The 19421-nt window shown below is 42.4% G+C and overlaps 1 protein-coding gene across 1 annotated transcript in view; it reads left to right on the top strand.

Moving 5' to 3' along the window:
• The window catches only part of PASD1 (PAS domain containing repressor 1), a 57068-nt gene that overhangs the window by 19340 nt on the left and 18307 nt on the right, over positions 1–19421 (top strand). Inside the window, exons 6-10 of the mRNA XM_063142109.1 lie at positions 2375–2495; positions 6460–6573; positions 7150–7268; positions 13592–13674; positions 19194–19300. Of these exons, the coding sequence (XP_062998179.1) occupies positions 2375–2495; positions 6460–6573; positions 7150–7268; positions 13592–13674; positions 19194–19300 (544 nt within the window). The remainder of the gene's footprint in view (positions 1–2374; positions 2496–6459; positions 6574–7149; positions 7269–13591; positions 13675–19193; positions 19301–19421) is intronic.

Raw genomic sequence — 19421 nt, 5'->3', positions numbered from 1 at the left:
GTGGAGGTGGTACCTAACCCCGATAAGATTGAATAAGATAAATGATCAGCATTCAGCAAATTGTTGGAGAGGTTGTGGGGAAAAAGGAACGTATTTACATATGTGGTGGGAATGCAAATATGTACAAAGACTTTGGAAGATGGTGTTTTTAGAAATCGAAGAAATAGTGGGAATGAAAATAGAACAAACACCAAAGATTGCATTACTATCACTATTTGAAGATTTAAAATGTGGAAAAGAAATTAAAGAGCTGATATCGAGTTTGCTGACTGCAGCACGATTGATGGTAGCTAGGAACTGGAAGATTCAAGGGGAATATTTTATTGAAGAATGGTACAAAGAAGTATGGGATATAGACATTAATGATAAACTGACGTAATATTAAGTGGAGAAAAGGCATAACTAAAATAAATGAGTTTGAAGGAATCTGGAAACAGTTCCTAATATTTGTGTTTACTAAGGGAAGTGGGAAACCGCCAGCAGAAGAAGCGATAAGATTTTGGAATCAGGAATAGATCCCGAGGTGGGGGGTGCACTTTTATGTTAAGAACGATTATGTTGTAGTATATAAATTATAGGCAATATCTGTTCAACATATATGTACTCAACATTTATTCAATATGTATGTAGCAGTTGTTTGATGTTTCTTTTCTTTATTATTGTAATGCTGTATGTTTAATTAATGTAGAAAATAAAAATATTAACCAAAAAAAAAGCCACCAGACAGGAAGCTAATGTAAAAACGCCTACAACCCACATGTAAAGTCATTGTGAAAGACGTTCACCAGTTATGATGCTGTTGGAGGAGCCTTCCTCATTCATTCCCATCAGCCCCATCCAGCATGGCCAAGGCGCAGGAATTCTGGGAACTGTAGTCCAAAACATCTGGAGGGCCACAGGTTGTGCCAGTGCATAAGTTGTCTACCACGTATGTTGCTAATATGTAAGATCTCAGTCTCCATCTCCAAGTTGGTGTAGATCTGCTGTTCCTCTCACCTGAGTGTATGGAAGAGATTTCACTAATTAATTGTGCTCCTGAACGTGCTTCCCCTCCCTCCCCAAATAGTCCAGATGCCTGATTGTCTTTTGTGGCTGTGCAAAACAGATGCTTTTTATGGTTGCCACATTTTTCTTATGCCGCCGCCAAAACCATTGGTGGCGTCCAGTGGGGGCTCCTTTGCCTTCTCCTTATTCTGCAGGCCTTCCTAGGAGCAGTTTTCCCTTGCTGTTGGCAGAGCTGCAGCCCAAATGCGGCGTCAAAAAGCATCCAGAGCATTCTCTGTTGCCTGCGATTTCTGTGCCTGCCCAGCTCCATGTTTATTTTTTCAGTTCCACTCAGTGGCAGAGCATCTTCTTCTGTAGTCTAGTAGACGGCACGTTGGCCAGAAGAGCTGGGTTCCCATGACCTCGCTAGATTTTCGTGGGCCAAGGTGTTGGTATGGACTTACAAGATTTGGGCCACAGCTCCATAAGTCTGGAGGCAAAGGCTATCCATGGCTACTAGCCCTGATGGTTGTGTGCCATCTCCGGTATTTGAGGCAGTAAGCCTGTGTGCACCAGTTGTTGGGGAACGTGGGCGGGAGGGTGCTGTTGCACCATGTCCTGCCTTGTTGGTCCCTGGTCGACGGCTGGTTGGCCACTGCGTGAACAGAGTGCTGGACTAGATGGACCCCTGGTCTGATCCAGCATCAGGGCACTTCTGATGTTCTTTAGCTGCAAACCTGCATAAAATTAGCATGCGGTGATTTTTATACAGTATCTGTATGCAAATTTAGAAATAATTACTAGGATTTATTTGAATTTCATATAAGGCAAACCAGTTATTTAATTTCCCACCCAAATCACCCCAAATAAAATAAACTCTTCAATTAATTTGTAGCCCATCCCATCAACCCTCCCCTTCCAGCTGCAATTTCCCCAGAAAATTACCTCCCCACGTTACACCCCCAGCATTGCAGTTGAACTTCCATTAGCACCAACGGACACTCCGGTTCGAATCCAAAATGTGCAACAGAAATTAGGAATAATAATGCTCTGTTTCCTAATTCACTTTAAAAGAAAAGTTTCTGTCTGCCCACCATTCTTTGAGGCAGTTCACTGCTGCATCGAACGATGACTTAGATATGTGAACATGTATCACAGATCTAACAGCACCGACTGAACATTCATATCACTTGATGTCAATGTAAATCCACATCTTTGACAATAGAGGCAGTTTCACACCTTTGTGACTGAGGCTATTCAAGGGTGGAGTGATCCAGTAAGGAGAGACCAAAGTGAACTGTGTGGGTGCATGTGTGAGCCATCCCTATCATGTGTCGTGAACAGTTTAACACTCTGCCATTGAACATGACAAAGCGTTCTTTTGCATCAGTCAGATTTGGTGGACCAAAATATATTAAACTTTCTGCCTGAGCGTGAACAGAGCGATGTGTACAAGCTGCTTTCTCCACACATGCTCATGACAAACCCTGTGGCGACAGATTTTCTGAATAGTGAGTATCATTTTGTTTGTTGTGGTTTTGATGGGAAGAAGTAGTAGATATGCACAGAGAAAACAACCTTGGCTGAAATGTGCTATATAAATGGAAAATGGTAATAGAGATTTTAAGATCATAAGCCCTGCTGGAGGAGATCAACCATCCATCAGTCCGGCGACCTGTTTCTCACCGTAGCCCTCACCTGCGTTTCTTTCCTCTGGCATTGAGAGGCGTGGCGCTTCTGCTCTTGAGGTAGCACGTAGTAGCCATCATGACTAGCAATTCATGGTCGTATCCTCCATGGATTTACCTACTCCCCTTTTAGAGCCGTCCAGGTTGGCAGCCATCACTACATCTTGAGGTAGCAAATTCCATAATCTAGGTATGTGTTGAATGAAGAAGTCCTTCTTTTTATCGGTCCCGAATCTCCCACTAATCAGCTTTATTATTATTATTATTATTATTTATTTATATAGCACCATCAATGTACATGGTGCTGTACAGAGTAAAACAGTAAATAGCAAGACTCTGCCGCATAGGCTTACAATCTAATAAAATCATAGTAAACAATAAGGAGGGGAAGAGAATGCCAACAGGTACAGGGAAGGGTAAGCAGGCACAGGGTAGGGAAAAACTAACAGTAGAAAGTAACAGTAGAAGTCTGCACAACATCAAGTTTTAAAAGCTTTAGGAAAAAGAAAAGTTTTTAGTTGAGCTTTAAAAGCTGTGGTTGAACTTGTAGTTCTCAAATGTTCTGGAAGAGCGTTCCAGGCGTAAGGGGCAGCAGACGAAAATGGACGAAGCCGAGCAAGGGAAGTAGAGGCCCTTGGGCAGGCGAGAAACATGGCATCAGAGGAGCGAAGAGCACGAGCGGGGCAATAGTGTGAGATGAGAGAGGAGAGATAGGAAGGAGCTAGACCGTGAAAAGCTTTGAAGGTTAACAGGAGAAGTTTATATTGGATTCTGAAGTGAATTGGAAGCCAATGAAGAGATTTCAGAAGCGGAGTAACATGGTCGGAGCGGCGTGCTAAGAAGATGATCTTTGCGGCAGAGTGGTGAACAGAAACCAACGGGCTGATGTGAGAAGAAGGAAGGCCAGAGAGAAGAAGGTTGCAGTAGTCCAACCGTGAAATAACCAGTGCATGAACAAGCGTCTTGGCAGAAGAGACAGACAAAAATGATCGAATCCTGGCAATATTATACAGGAAAAATCGACAAGATTTAGCTACTGCCTCAATATGAGGAATAAAGGAGAGCGAGGAGTCGAAGATAAAGCCAAGGCTACGAGCTTCCTTGACCGGAGTAAGCGTAACATCATTGACAGTAAGAGAGAATGAGAGATGAGGAGAAGGTTTAGGAGGAAAAACAAGCAATTCAGTCTTTGCCATGTTAAGCTTCAAGCGACGATGAAGCAGCCAAGCTGAGATATCTGAAAGACATGCCGAGATACGATCGTGAACATCAGGAGAAAGTTCCGGAGATGACAGATATAGTTGTGTATCATCGGCGTACAGATGATATTGGAGACCATGAGATTGAATAAGCTTGCCCAAGGGCAACATGTATAAGGAAAACAACAACGGGCCAAGCACTGAGCCTTGCGGAACCCCTACTGAAAGGGGAAAGGAGGAAGACGAGCTGCCATTAGTCAACACGCTGAAAGAGCGACCCGCTAGATAGGAGGCAAACCAGTTATAGACAGAGCCACAAAATCCAAGGTCATGAAGGGAATCTAAGAGAAGATCATGATCAACCGTGTCAAAGGCTGCAGTTAGATCAAGGAGAATAAGAACGGAATAATGGCCTTTAGACTTGGCAGTAAGGAGATCATTGGTGATCTTAGTAAGGGCTGTTTCGGTGGAATGCAGAGGACGGAATCCAGATTGAAATGGATCCAAAGCAGAGTTACTAGAAAGAAAGTCAAGACAGCGAGAGTAGACCGCACGCTCCAGGATCTTTGAAACAAACGGCAACAAAGAGACAGGTCGGTAGTTAGACAGAGATAGCCTATCAAGAGTAGGGTCCCTTTATGGGATGACTCCTTTGGGTTCTAGTGTTACGAGAGAGGGACAAGAACGTGTCTTTCTCCATAGCATGCACAATTTCAAAAACTTACACCATGACCCCCTCCCTTACTTGCCTAAAAGGCCCCAAACATTGTAACCTTTCCAGCCCCCTGATGGTCTTGGTTGTCCTCTTGGGCCCCTGTTCCAGGTCGGCAGCGCCCCTTTTTTGAGTATATACTTTTAAAAATATATACTTTTTTTAATTGTTCAGAAAGTGAAATACATTAGCAAGAGCTTTCATGCTGCTACACTTGACCCTTGAATTTGTAAACAGAAGGCCAACTCGGTTATACTATAGTATTATTTAGAATTTCTTAGATATGGCTCTTATATTTGCCTACTGATGTGAGAGTTGGTCATAGGACCACTTTTCCCCTGTGCCACCAGGTCAATATGGGAAGCCCCACGCCTCCATATATATATATTAAGGAGCCCATGGTGCATATCCCCTCTGCCCTCACCACCACCAGCCTTAGCCCAGTCTCCAGAAAAGCAACACCGCTACTTGTGGGTCCCTCCCACATGACCTGGGGCTGGTCCTGTTAGCCCTGCATTGCCCAAATGAGTGCTGTGCCGTGGTTTCCGCGCCACCAGGGTGCCACTCTTGGGTTCTCTTATTCTTGCTGGAAGAGCTGGGTCTCTGTCGAGTGATTCTCCTTATGACTTTAATCGTCCTGTAAGTACTGATTAAGCCTGCAAAATAAGCCATCACTAGGACTTAAGTGGCACATGGGGCTTGTTCTGTCTTGGGCCCTCTGCCCTATTTCTACCTTGAAGAAGGTTGCGTAACCCACAGATTGAGTGACTCAGGGTGCAGACTTAATCTAGAATTCCTAGAAGAGGCTCTTAGGAACGTGAACTGGCTTTGGATAATAATGTGTTAGCAAGTGCAGACTGACAGGCTTCATTCACATCATAACTTTTAGTCCTGGTATGGAACTTGGCAGGAAAACTGGAATGGCTGCTAAGGGCACCATCCCTCCTGGATTTCCACCCATGAGAGAGAAGCTTCTGCTCTCGGAATCTTCCAGGTACCCCCTGCCCTTCTGGGCTGCTGCTGGTGGCAGCAGGGGAGGAGCAGCAGAGGCTATTTTCACCTCTCCGCCCTCCTTTTTATTTTTTTACATTTCCCCGCTGAGCCTCTCTAGAGTACTTGCGCTGCTGGGGTCCAGGGCAGGGTGGGAGAAGCCATTGGATGCTGCATATCCTGGCCTTCTCTTCTTCCCTTTTTGACCTCAACAGGGTCACCCAGGCAGCTTTTGCAACCTTGAGAAACAGGCGCTGCGGGTTTTTTCCCCATGTCACCTGTGCGGAGGCAGGGAGAGACACCTTGAAGTCCTCCTCCCAAATTTGTAACACTGTGTACGGCATTAGGAGGGGGGATCCAAAAAATCTTATGGTCCTATAGGATTGCATCCTAAATCTAAATTGAATTTACACCCATGGAGACACGATACTTACTTAATCGTGATTTGTTTTCCTTGGCCATACAGTTAAGTGTTACATCTGAATAACTAAGCCAGGTTTGGGGGAACATTTTTGAGTCCAAAGCCTGAAATATAATCTGGGAAAGGCCTTGGGGAGGTCACATACTAATGTACACATTATTAGTGCTATATAAATTAATTATAATAATAAATATAAAATGTCTTTTTATATAAAATGTTTAAGTTGAAGAATGACTTTTTTAAAAAAAAATCTGTACCAGACTTCACCAAGATTGGTTCCAGAAAGGTTTAGACAATTAACATTTGTCAAGAAGAAAAGGATTTCTTAGCTTATAGGTCTTGTCATTTTTGTATGTGGTTAACTTTTATAGGCAGGTAGAGTGGAAGTCTGAAGGGATGAACTAGATAACCTTGCATGAGATGTTTTTAATGCTGAAATTTTAAATTGTTCTTCTTCTCTTTCAGCTGAAAAGCAAGTAGAATTCTGCTGTCATTTAGCCCGAGGAAACCTAGATCCAAATGAACCCATTACGTATGAATATGTGAAATTTGTAGTGGATTTCAAATATTTTACTCATGGTAAGTTGTACTTCTCTCTCTGAAATTTCAAGTGTTCATAATTCATACATTGACCTGGAATTGCATGTGTGTGTACGTGTGTGTGTGTGTGTGTGTGTGTGTGTAAAAGGTCGTACGTACTGGTGGTTCTAACATGCAATATATGTTCTATGGAATTCAAGCATTCAACAAGGTGGAGAAAATGCATCCGCTACCTTTTCCTTGTTCAGCTTTCCTTCTGTTCTCCACTTGGCAGTATTAAGTTGTTTTTCCCCCTCCTCTCACCCCCAATTTTCCATGACCTGTTCATGGCCTAGTTTTACAATATCTCCCACTATTAACAATACTGCACCAACGCTTCTGAAATAATCTCTCCCATGAAAGGAGCGTTGTTGTGCAGAACGTTTTAAAGTAAAAGGTTTTGCTGGCTTGCTTTGATTGGCATCGCCTCTGTAATCGTGTCTTCCAGAGAGGACAGGGGGGTTGCAACCGAAATAGACAGGAAGGGTTTTTTTTAGAGATGTTGTCTTTACAAAAAGAAACAAAACCACAACCCTGATTTTATGAGAATGCTTGTTTTTCTGTTTTTGTTTTTAGTGCCTACATCTTCTTACAACGGCTTTGAGTCCGCCATCGCCCGGGTATTCCGCTCGGCCAACGAAGAGCAGATCTGCCTGGTAGCAACCGTCCGTCTCGTTACTCCACAGTTCTTGAAGGTGCCCTGTCCCCTCTGGTCAATATTGCATGGCCGTATTAACTTGTCGGGCTCAGCAGTGGGTGAGAAGGGAGTGGTGAGCAGAGCAATGATAAAGTACTTTCCATGATCAACATGTAGAAAGATGGAGTGGCAGAGACAGTGTGGGACCCCGTCCCTTCGGAACGCAGGTGTCTTGTTTCACATAAAGGAAGAAAAAAACCCCAACTCCTTGCATGTGGCGAATCAGCATGTCAGGGAGAAAGGCTCGGCTAGAACTCTTCGCTCTGATATTTTGACTTTCTACAGGATGTTCTTTTAATAATATGGAGCTTTAACAAAAATGGAACAGCATTCCAAAATGTGCTCACTTCTCACAAACAGGACATGAGTAAACCTGGTACCGCTTCATCTTATCTGTGGGGACTTACATGATTGAATGCTCATCCATACCAACAATGACAACAATAATTAACAATGTCCCCATGCATAGAAAATTAGTATGTCAGGGAGAGGGGTTCTACTCTGACTTTCTCCCTGACATACTAGATTTCTAGTGCAGGGTTGTTGTTTTTCCCACGGGGAAGCATTCCATCCTATCAGCCCCACCTGCAGTGGGAAGTGATTTAGTCCAGATACAGGTGTGCCACTTTATCTGCTGTTTGTGAGAAAGTTATAACAGGGCACTGACTGTACTGTCATAGGTCGCAGAATCAATCCACACAGTAGAAACTGGGGATCAATTATGTGAGATATAAAATTGGTCAGTGCCTGGCCAGGGACAGCTGTGTGGCTGGGGGCCCTTTTGGGAGTAGGGCAGGTGGAATCAGAATGCATTTACACAGCGTATTCTGTCTTCAGTGAGCAGAATTGTTTTTTTTAATTTTTATTCATTTTCAACACTATATAAACATAGATAAACATTACCAAAATAACTGAACAAAACACAATAAGAAAAAGAAAAACATCAAATATCTGCTGCATACATATTGAATGATTGTTGAGTACAAATATCAAAAACTATTACATATACCTTATCATACTACAACATCTTCGTTCTTAACATAAAAGTGCACCCCCCACCTCGGGATCATTCTTGAGTCCAAAATCTAATCGTTTCTTCTGCTGGTGGTTTCCCACTTCCCTTAGTAAACACAAACACTAGGAACTGTTTCCAAATTCCTTCGAACTCATTTATTTTAGTTACGCCTTTTCTCCACTTAATATTACATGTCAGTTTATCATTAATGGCTATGTCCCATACTTCTTTGTACCATTCCTCAATAGTATATTCCCCTTGGACCTTCCAGTTCCTAGCTACCATCAGTCGTGCTGCAACCAACAAATTCGATATCAGCTCTATAGTTCCTTTTCCACACTTTATATCTTCAAATAGTGACAGCAATGCTATTTTTGGTGTTTGTTCTATTTTCATTCCCACTATTTCTTCAATTTCTGAAAACACCATCTTCCATAATCTTTGTACATATTTGCATTGCCACCACATATGTAAATACGTTCCTTTTTCCCCACAACCTCTCCAACAATTTGCTGAATGTTGATCACTTATCTTATTCAATCTAACCGGGGTTAGGTACCACCTCCATAGGATTTTAAAATAATTCTCCTTTATTCTTACTGATAAACTTCTCAACACTCTTTGTTTCCATAGTCCCTCCCAGCTCTGTCGCCCTATTTGTATCTTCAAATCTGATTCCCAAACCATTTTCTCTGTATTCTCTCTAAAGTCCTTCTCTAACAATATTTTATATATTTCACTCATTAATCCTTTTGAAACTATACTCCCTCCTTTCCCTTCCTCCTTACTTACTACTAATTCTTCAAACCTCGTCATCTTTCTGCACATTCTATTATCTTTAATCCACTTTTTATTCCATTGCTCTAATTGACCATATTCTAGCCAAGATAGCTTCTTCTCCTTTAACAAATTTTCCATATCCTCTCTTGTTTTAATATCTCTTACCCAATCCTTTAATCTTATTTTATTTTTCTCTTTTAATATTTTACATAATCTACCCTTTAGATCCTCTGGGAAATTCTTTAACATTATTATCGGTGCTAAGGGAGAGTTGCTCGGAAGCAGCTTCCCTTTAAATTTACTCCAAATTTCCCATTGAGTCCTCAGGAGTGGATTATCTATACTTCCAACCCACTTTCTTCCTCCGTCTTTAAAAAAAACATTCTCCAAATTCATCTCTACCTTATTTATGGTTTTTTCTTCCATCCAATATAAATCTCCTACTCCCATAATTGCTTCTACAACATGTCTTAATCTATTTGCTACGTAGTATAATTTTATGTTTGGGAGACCCATTCCCCCCTTTTTTTGGCTTAGGTACCAATTATTTTTATTCACTCTTACTCTCTTTTCTCCATTACAATATTTATTAATAATATTTTGCCAACTTTTTATCTCGGTTTCTGATATTTTTATAGGTAACATTCTAAATACAAAATTAATTTTAGCTAATATCTTCATTTTTATTAAGGCTATTCTTCCGAACCAAGATAAATTTAATCTTTTATATTTCTCCAATTTCTCTAATACCTCTTTCTTTAACCTCGTTAAATTTTCCTTTTCAAGATTCTCTAAATTTTTTGTAATTTTAATTCCCAAATATTTAATCTCATTCTTAACTTTCAATTCCATTCCCTTAAATTCCCAATCCTTTTCTTCCTTCTTGGTATAGTTAAACAACATCATCTCTGATTTAGACCAATTTATTTTTAACCCTGTAATTTCCTCAAATTCCCTCAACTGATATTTAATTCTTTCTAACTTTCTTAATGGATTCTTAATGGTCAATAAAGTGTCATCCGCAAACATGTTTAACTTTATTTCCCTTACCTCTCCAATTCCTTCTAACTCTTCATCCTCCCTTAGTGCCTTCGCCAAAACTTCCATAACCATTACAAACAGGACCGGCGAGAGCGGACATCCTTGTCTTGTTCCTCTGGCTAGTCGTATCTTTTCAGTAAGTCCATCATTTACCACCACTACCGCCGTATTTTGGGAATATAGCTGTTCTATTACATTTTTAAATTTATTTCCAAATCCCAATTTATCTATAATACTCTTTAGTGCCTGCCAGCTCACACAATCAAAAGCTTTAAAAATATCTAATGCCATAATACCTGCCTTAATATTTGCTTTTTTAATTACATTTATTACATTTAAAACTCTACCCACTAAATTATGCATATGCCTTCCTACCACAAACCCACATTGATCTGCTCCTATATATTCTGCCAAAAATTTATTTAGCCGTTTGGCCATAATAGATGTAAAAATTTTAGCATCCTGATTTATTAAAGAAATAGGTCTATAAGAATCGGGATTAGTCAAATCTTTATCTGGTTTTGGGATCAGAATTATCACTGAATGTTCCCATGATTCAGGTATCTTCTCTCCTGATAATATCCTATTATAAAGTTCCATTAATTTTGGAACTAAACAGTCTTTGAAGACCTTATAATATTCTGGACCCAAACCATCTGCTCCCGGTGATTTACCAACTTTTAACTTATCAATAACCTCTTCAACTTCTCTTTGAGTTATTACTGACTCCATTAACTCCTTATATTCTAATTTTATTCCCTTCTTTATAAACCTTCCAATATACTCCTCCACCTTTTCTTGTTGACTTTCTTTACCCTTATACAATTCCTGATAGAATTCCTGAAAATTTTTTATTTTAGCTTTCATTGCATGACAATAATTCCCTCGGCTATCTTTCAACGTTTCTATCCCATTCCTCCCTTTTTCTTTTTGTGTGAGCTTGGCAAGCAACCTCGAGTTCTTATCACTGTTTTCAAAATATTCCCTTTTCATATACATTAAATTCTTTTGAATCTCTTCTATATTTAAATTTTCTAATTGTTTCTTCTTAGCTTGTATTTCCACTAATTTATATTTATCTTTAACTCGCCAATATCTTTCCTCCAAGTTTTTAATTTCTATCTCTAACTTTTCCTGTTCTGCACGTTGTTGTCTTTTTAAACTACATGTTTCTCTAATACAGATTCCTCTTGCTACAGCCTTCATGGTGTCCCAAATGACTGACCCAGCTGTTCCTCCTTTTTCATTAATTTCCCATGACTCCGACAGTTCCTTCCGAATTTTATCTACTATTTTATTATATTTCAATATCTTTGTATTCAGCTTCCATCTATATGCCTCTTTATAATCTTTCTTAACTGTAAATTCTAGACTTAACAAGGCATGATCAGTTACTTTTATTACCCCCATTTCCATTTTACAGATCCTCGTTGCAAAATCTTTTGAAACAAATATATAATCTATCCTGGAGTATGTATGATGAACTGGGGAAAAGTATGAAAATCCAGGCCTATTCCCGTTAAGTAAACGCCACGAATCTAAATAATCATTTTCTTTTACTAATTTATTCAATATAGTCATATTGTTCCTCTTTTCAACATTAGTGGGATTTGACCTGTCCCGTTTATTATCCATAACCATATTAAAATCCCCAGCTAATATAGCATACCCCTCCTTAAATTCTTCTATTTCTTTAAACAACTTTATAAAAAACTCTCTATGCCTCTCATTTGGGGCATAAACATTAATCAAAGTATAGACCTTTCCCTCAATTTTACCTTTTAACATAAGATATCTGCCCTTATCATCCTTTTTTACTTCTTCTAATATAAACCCACTTTTTTTTGAAATCAAAGTGGCCACTCCATTTTTTTTCGATGTCCCTAATGACTTTTCATAATAGGCTAACCACTTTAATTTTATCATATTCGAATTCTCGGAGCCTTGGTGTGTCTCTTGGACCATTATAATATCTGATCCCTCTTTATTAAGCATTTGTTCTATTCTCTTCCTTTTCACGACTGCCCCCAAACCTTTAACATTGAGTGTTGATACCTTTATCTTTTTATCCATAATCACCCTTTTGAAATCTCTTCCGATCCCTTGTGCTCAGCAGTTCAAACTTGCTTACATAAAAAAACAAACTCCATACATAAAACCCCCACCCTCCTACCCCAATCCCTCCTCTCCTACCTTCCCCCCCTCCCCACCCCCCCACTCTAATCCCCCCCCCATATCCCCGTGAGTCTAGCACTCCAGCCATCTACTTTAAAGGGGGGGGGGGGGAGGCAGTGCTGCGCCTGGCCGGCAGGTTTCTATATTAGCATTTCTATTTGCAATTATCTCCAAACATAATTAACAATTCTCTTACTCTCCAGATGTCCCAGCCTCATTCCCTCCCCCACCCACTCCAGCCCCATTTGCTTCCCCATCCAGACCCAGCCTCTTCAGCAATTCTTTACCTTGATCCAATGAGGTTACTCTGTGTTCCCTCCTCCCATATGTAAATCTTAAGAAAACCGGGTAACCCCATGCGTATGGAATTTTGTTCTGCATTAACATTCCAGTTATTGGTTTAATACTCCGTCTCCAATTTAATGTATGTTGAGAAAGATCAGTGAGCAGAATTAAGGCCGTGCAGTTCCTTTGTAAGACTATGCTACTCATTCCTTTAACTGCACAAATTAGAGCAGCCTTGGTTTTTTAAACGCTAGCCTGGCAGCCAAAGGCAAAAAGAAATTGCTTGCAGGCGAGTAAATGGAACTTCGTGTCAGTGAGTGAGTGGTCTCCCTCTCCAGCATGGGCCTGCTCTGCCAGCAAGCCTGCCTTCTCACTGGCGTTGTCCCCAGCTGTTCTTCCTCCTCCTCCTCCTCCTCCACCACCACCTGCTTGCTTGACAGGTAGAGTGTCCCTAAGCAAGTAGGCAGGGGAATCTCCTGCTCCACCTTACCACCACCGCCATTGTCTGGGCAAGAGTGAAGTAGAAGCAGGTGAATCAGGAAGTGGCAGTGGTAGATAGGAGGCGCAGATCCAGGGGGCTGTCTTCATCAGTGGGCCCCCGCTGGAATGGGAGCCCTGGCCAGGTGCCCAACCACGCTGACCCTTGACACTGGCCCTGAGGACAAAACTCACTGGACTTAAGGGAGGCTTTGAGTAGTTAATTGGCAGCAGCTCAGGGTAGTGGGTTGGAATAATGCCTCTGATACTGAGTCCCTTCAAGGCCTTGACTATGTTGATGCAGCTCCTCCATCTCCCCCCCCCCCCAGAGAATCAGTGTAACGTTTACCTCAGGGGAGTGAACTTAGGAGCAATTACATCAAAGACCTGGGCACCCAACAGCCTTGTTCACCATATGGTCCCATGTATTTGTCAGAAAGGCGGTTTGTTTTCCAAGAGTTGCATTTATTAAAAAAAAAGAAAATAAAAAGAGAGAGAGAAAGAGAGAGAGAGAGAGAAAGACCCCGCTCTGCCATCTGTCTCTGCAGGAACTTTGTAATATTGAAGAACCGTGTGAAGAATTCACATCGAGACACAGCCTGGAATGGAAATTTTTGTTTTTAGACCACAGGTGAGATGGATATTTTTATTTTTAAATTAATGCATTTTTGAAGCAGAGGGTGTGGAGGACTTCTTTGAATCAAGAGAAATATAGAGTTGGAAGAGTTAATGAGGGTCAAACTCGTCTTCTTAACTCCCTGCCAGGGGCTGGATTAGTCATGAGGTTAAGTAAGCCACAGAGCATTACGATTGCCAGATTGGGTCAATCCCATGTCCGTCTCGTCCAGCATTCTCTCTTCTCGCAACTTGTGCTACTAATCCTCAAGATCTAATAGTCGGAGGTGAAGGGTTGGGTCTTAAGGTCCCTTCCCCTGAGGGAAGGATTCCTTTTGTCCCTTGGCTCCAGTCCAGGGTGTCCCTGACTGTGAGGGCTCTACTTCTGAGGACCGCGGCTCAGAGCCTGCTCAACAACAGACCTAGGCTTATCCGAGCCATTTCCAAAGCCGTTTTTGTAAAGTGTGACCATGATTTTTTATAATTTGGAAGGAGGAAACAAGTGTTACCTAGGGAGGTGGTGGTCTCTCCCACACTAGAGGCCTTCAAGAGGCGGCTGGACAAGCATCTGTCGGGGATGCTTTAGGGTGGATTCCTGCATTGAGCAGGGGGTTGGACTCGATGGCCTTGTAGGCCCCTTCCAACTCTGCTATTCTATGATTCTATGAAAGGGGAGGGTTACAGAGATAAGGTATAGATTTACACAGTCCTGGAAAATTATGTCTAATGGAAAATCATGTTACTGTTTTAAATGAGGAAATGTCACAGGAAATCCTATCTGGAGGCGCTGGTGTGAAACAGCTCGTACGCGCTGCCTCTTTGCCATTGGATGCCTTGGCTTGCATATTATTCATGCTGTCTGGCCGTGGTCATCATAGCTGTCTGAATCCGTAAATGCAGTCCTGGGTATTCCAAAGAGGGCACCTCGCTCCTGTATCGTATTGCGGCATCTGGGACGTCATGCTGCCTGCTTAGCGAGCGCGCCCAAGGGCGGGAGGGAGGTCCCGCAGCACAGAAGATCTTCAATGCCCAAACTGACACAAAGGCAGCCCTTGAAACACGTACCATCAAAATATATTAGGCACGGGTTGCTTCCACGCCAGAAGCCTTGAGTGCTACTGAGGCATTGCTTTTCTGCAAGTAGCTGGGAGTGGAATTAAAATGGAGATGCAAGACAAGCATTTCGTACAGTGCTGCTTGATCCAGTAATTCCCCTCCATATGGCCAAGACCCACCTAGAAGGTTTACCTAAGAATTCCCCTGCTGAGTGAAGCCAAACCCCAGTCCGTTCCCACTGAGCCAAAAGGTTGGGGAGCCCCATTTTAAGGAAAAGAAAAGGGCTCGTCCAGATTTGTAAATAGATTCTGCCCAGGGTGGGAATGGTTCTTTTCTCCTTCCAGACTGTTGATTGACACTGGCCATGTTCACATATGGAGATACGCCCGAATTGCAGAGAATGGCGGCTCTTTGATCACAACTAACCTGCGGGCGGTTGCTGCCTGGCTGCTCTTGCTTGGCTCCTTATGGCTGAACTAACCTGGAAGCAAAAGCTTTGTGTCACGTGCGAACATGAAGGCCTGATTGCTCCTCTAACAAGCCAGAGTCTGAAGCCAGGGTTTGTTGGTTGTTCCCAAATCCTGGCTTGCTTAGCAGTGCCATCAGTCCTGGCATTGTGTGGGCAAGCAGGCTAGTTTTTTGTAAAAAAAATGATTGATTGATTGATTGATTGATTGTGCACATCCTTTTTTTGATGGTCCCTTTGTACTGTGTGTCCTTTTGTTCAGTTTTTCCAGTAGTACAAGAAGGACAATTGCAATTTCTATGCTAGTTATTCCTGCAGCTTAATTGAGGTCTTTCATCCTGTGCTGAGTCACTGATTCCTATTCGGAAATTCTAACAAGAACATCCAATCCCAAACAGTGCAGGAAGTTACAAATATCCTGGACCATGAATAAGCTGAAGTTGCTTTTCAGGCTGGCTAATATGCCAATTTGTTATTAAATCACAGTTCGGAAACGGGTATTTTTTCTTTTTCACTTGAAGGATCTGTTCCCTTTCAACAGTGCGGACAATTCTGAAATTACTTTTCTACTTCTGCAGATTTCTCTGTAGTGAAGTTTCCCAGGAATGTTTTAGCGATATGATCCTTCTCTTTATAGTGCTTGCGGGGGGGAAGGCAATTTGGCTTTTGTAGGGATGTCGGACTTTTTTGAAGGATGATTTAGATGAAATGAAATGTCACAATGTTTTGGATCTTGGGAGCTTTAGCTGAAAGAAGAGTAATCAAAAACATTTGCAGTGCAACACCCTGTGCACATTTACTGAGTAGACCCATGAGTTCAATGGGACTTACTCCCAAGTAAGCGTACTTAAGACTGCAGCCTTTCCTATGGCAAACATCAGCTTTGGATAAAAGCAGTGTAAAGATATGAATATGATTTATATACCAGGTTAATCCAGCTAGTCTATTCTGACTGATGGGGCCTCTTCGTAGGATCAGGGAGACATTTTTACCAGCTCTGCTACCTTAGAGGCTTCTCATGCAAAGCTTGTGCTTTAACACAGCACGTGGCCCCTTCCCACGTGTGTGTGTGGGATCAACGTGGTGTGGAGTGTCGTCAGTGTTTTTGCCCAGACACAGTGTGCTTTGGCAAGCAGCAGAAGCAATTATTAGCTCTGCAAAGTTACTGGATTTCTCACCAAGAATAAACTCAGCAAGAAGCTGCAGCTGATCCCGGGCCCCTGACGTGGTCACCTGTATGAAATCTTTACAACTCTTAGGCATACACCTGAAAAAATGCCCCCCCCCAAAAAAAACCCCACACACCCGCCCTCATTTTGCCATTGTTCATATTACGCTTTTCTTTTTAAAAACATGTTCACTTTTGGTATGTTTCCATTATTCCAACACATAATTACACAATTTGCATTTCTTCTGAGCTGAGTCCCCCCCGCCAAAAAAGAATAACAAAAATTCCTGCCTGTATCTGTAACCTGTTTGTAGGTCACTTTGTGCCGCCCACAAAAACCATCCTGAGAGACAATTGAAAGGGAAGAACAGCAAGGAGGATGTTCCTTCGTTATGCAATCAGGCCTCCAGCTTGTTCTTCTGAGTGCGGTGATTTTAAGAACTTAACTATTTCCTCAATGCATCCAGGTTGTCACACTTGACAACCAGCCCTTCTGGGAACGAAGGCAAATGATCTGTGGGAAGATGTGTGGCACAATCCTAACCATGTTTACTTAGAAGTAAATCCCACAGTGTCTGCTGGAATTTACGCCTTCCTAAGGGCACAATCCTTAGACAGAAAAAAGCCGTACAGCTCCCAGCACCCCCCTCCCCGCCTTGCCCCAGCCAGCACAGCGTAGGATTGTGCCCTAAGCGTGCTTAGGAGAGGAGCCTAAGGCCCCATTCACACGATCACAAGGAGGGGAGAGTAAATTGTCCATGGAGCGGGGAGCGATAGGGAAACCATGGTGCCCGTGCCCGTCACACGACTATTAAATCCTAGGGAGCACCGTGGTTTGCTTACCCCTCACCGCTCCCTGGATGACGTTGTGGCCTCTAGGTCATGCGCCCGCATATCCCAGCCAGTGCCCCAGTGCGAATCAGGCTGCAGCAGCTGCTCCAGTTGTCCAAAAGGCCGTGTTGTGACCACAGAAAAAGTCCATGGTGCCAAGAGCATCGCTGGAAGTGGAAGGTGCTTTGGCTCTCAATGGTTTTTGTTTTGTTTTGTTTTTTTGCTGGAATGAGTGAAAGTCCCCCACGGGGTTCCATCAAGCAATGTGGAAGCCACCGTGGAAGGCCACGAACACCACTGCAGAAGGCGGGGAGCATGCGTGGGTAGTTGGGCCATGGTGGGAGGGAAAACGTCCCACCACACAACACGCTAACCCACCGTGGATCATGTTTTTAAGCACCCCGCAGTGGATTAGCATGATGTCTGAACAGGCCCTAAGCCTCCAGTCCTGGTGCTTACTTCTGAGTAAACAAGATGAGGCTTGCGTAGATGCAATTGGTGTGCAAGCCTGCCAGACTACGTCTGATGAGGAAGCGTACGTTCTTCTGCTTGCTACTTACTTAAATGGGGCCTGTTCTTCTGTGTAATTAGAACAATCATGCAATAGTTGTTGCAGAGATTTGTCCGCAGCGTTTGAAGATAATTACTTGACAATAGCAACCTTGACTTAACGCTGATAATAATAATAATAATAGTATTTCCGTGACGAGCTGCACTCATGGAAGATTTGCGTGCCTCTGTCCTGTGCCACCCGCCGCTGCCTAAGGGCTCTAGGATTGTCCTCCCCCAGCTGTAATTCTGCAAACGTATCCGTGATAGACTAAGGACAGTTAGACTCCTTAGACTCCAGTTAGACTCCGCTGTGGCACCCCGGTTGTGGAACGAGCTCCCCAGAGAGGTCCGCCTGGCGCCTACACTGTACTCCTTTCGTCGCCAGCTGAAGACCTTTTTATTCACTCAGTATTTTAACACTTAATTTTAACTTAAATTTAAATTATACTGTTTTAACTCTGTATTTTAACCTTATATCAATTTTGCTGCGTGGTTTTATCCTGGTTGTGCTTTTTATATTGTATTTTGTATTTGTATTTTTAACTTGTTGGTTGTTTTATGATGGTTTTAATTTTTGTGAACCGCCCAGAGAGCTTCGGCTATTGGGCGGTATAAAAATGTAATAAATAAATAAATAATAAATAAATAAATAGTAAATCTCTCTTAAGTAGAAGCTTACTATTTAATCAAAGAATGAAAACACCACTATATAGCATATAGTGTGGGCATTTTAGTCAGAAAGGTGTACTTTTCTTATTTCATGTGTGTTTTCTGTAAATTTAAAAATTATTCTTGCCTAATCCTGCTCCTGCGTATCCTTTTGGAGGGAGGGGCGGCAGGGAGGACACAGGAACGCCGGAGCTTCCGACCTCTCTGGTAACCCTCTAGCTTTGCCCACACTTTCAAGACTATCTGCCCATAAGAGATAGAAACTCCTCGGTGCTCGGTTTAAGTGAAAAAGCTGAGATTCTTAGCAGGCACCTTCTAAAATCATGGCATGTAGACGTAGCCCTGAGTGTTGCCAGCAAATTAATTGCACGGTCTATGGTTTGCTTCATATACGGACAATTGGAGTGCCTGTGAAGCTATAAATCTCTCAAGCGTGTGTCATGGATGACTCACTTCCCTCCCTTTGATGCTTAAACTCAAGGGCTGAATAAATTCTAACCACATAGGAGGATGCCTTTTATTGCGTCAGACCGTGCGTCCCACTGGCCTGCTCTGATTGGCCTGAGGCAGAGTTGTTTTGACAACAATAATTAAGTACATTATCGTTCATTCTCTTACTTGGAAGCTTCTTTTTAGCTCTCTGTGTGACCTGGGTGAGTTAGTTCCTCAAACGTTATTGCAAGACCAGATAAAATGATACTATAACAATGCTTTGGGTTTTTTTACTTGTTAAAGAGCTCTCAAAATGGGCCAGCGCCTGGTGTTGTACTCACCGCTTTTTCTCTGCTTCCAGGGCTCCACCTATCATAGGGTATTTGCCTTTCGAGGTGCTCGGAACGTCAGGTTACGACTATTACCATGCTGATGACCTGGAGCTTCTTGCTAGGTGCCATGAACAACGTAAGTGGCGTTTGCTCCGTGCTTGCATGGGATTGTCCAGGGTGTGCAATTATCCGTCCTTTCCCCTGTTCAAGGGACCAGTGCAAACCAATGTTGTCATAGAAAAAAGTAGTTATGATGC

Source organism: Elgaria multicarinata, chromosome 15 (assembly GCF_023053635.1).
Source record: "Elgaria multicarinata webbii isolate HBS135686 ecotype San Diego chromosome 15, rElgMul1.1.pri, whole genome shotgun sequence".
In the NCBI taxonomy this organism is placed as follows: domain Eukaryota; kingdom Metazoa; phylum Chordata; class Lepidosauria; order Squamata; family Anguidae; genus Elgaria; species Elgaria multicarinata.
The sequence above is the reverse complement of the archived record's forward strand: the minus strand, read 5'-3'. Positions and strand labels throughout refer to the sequence as shown.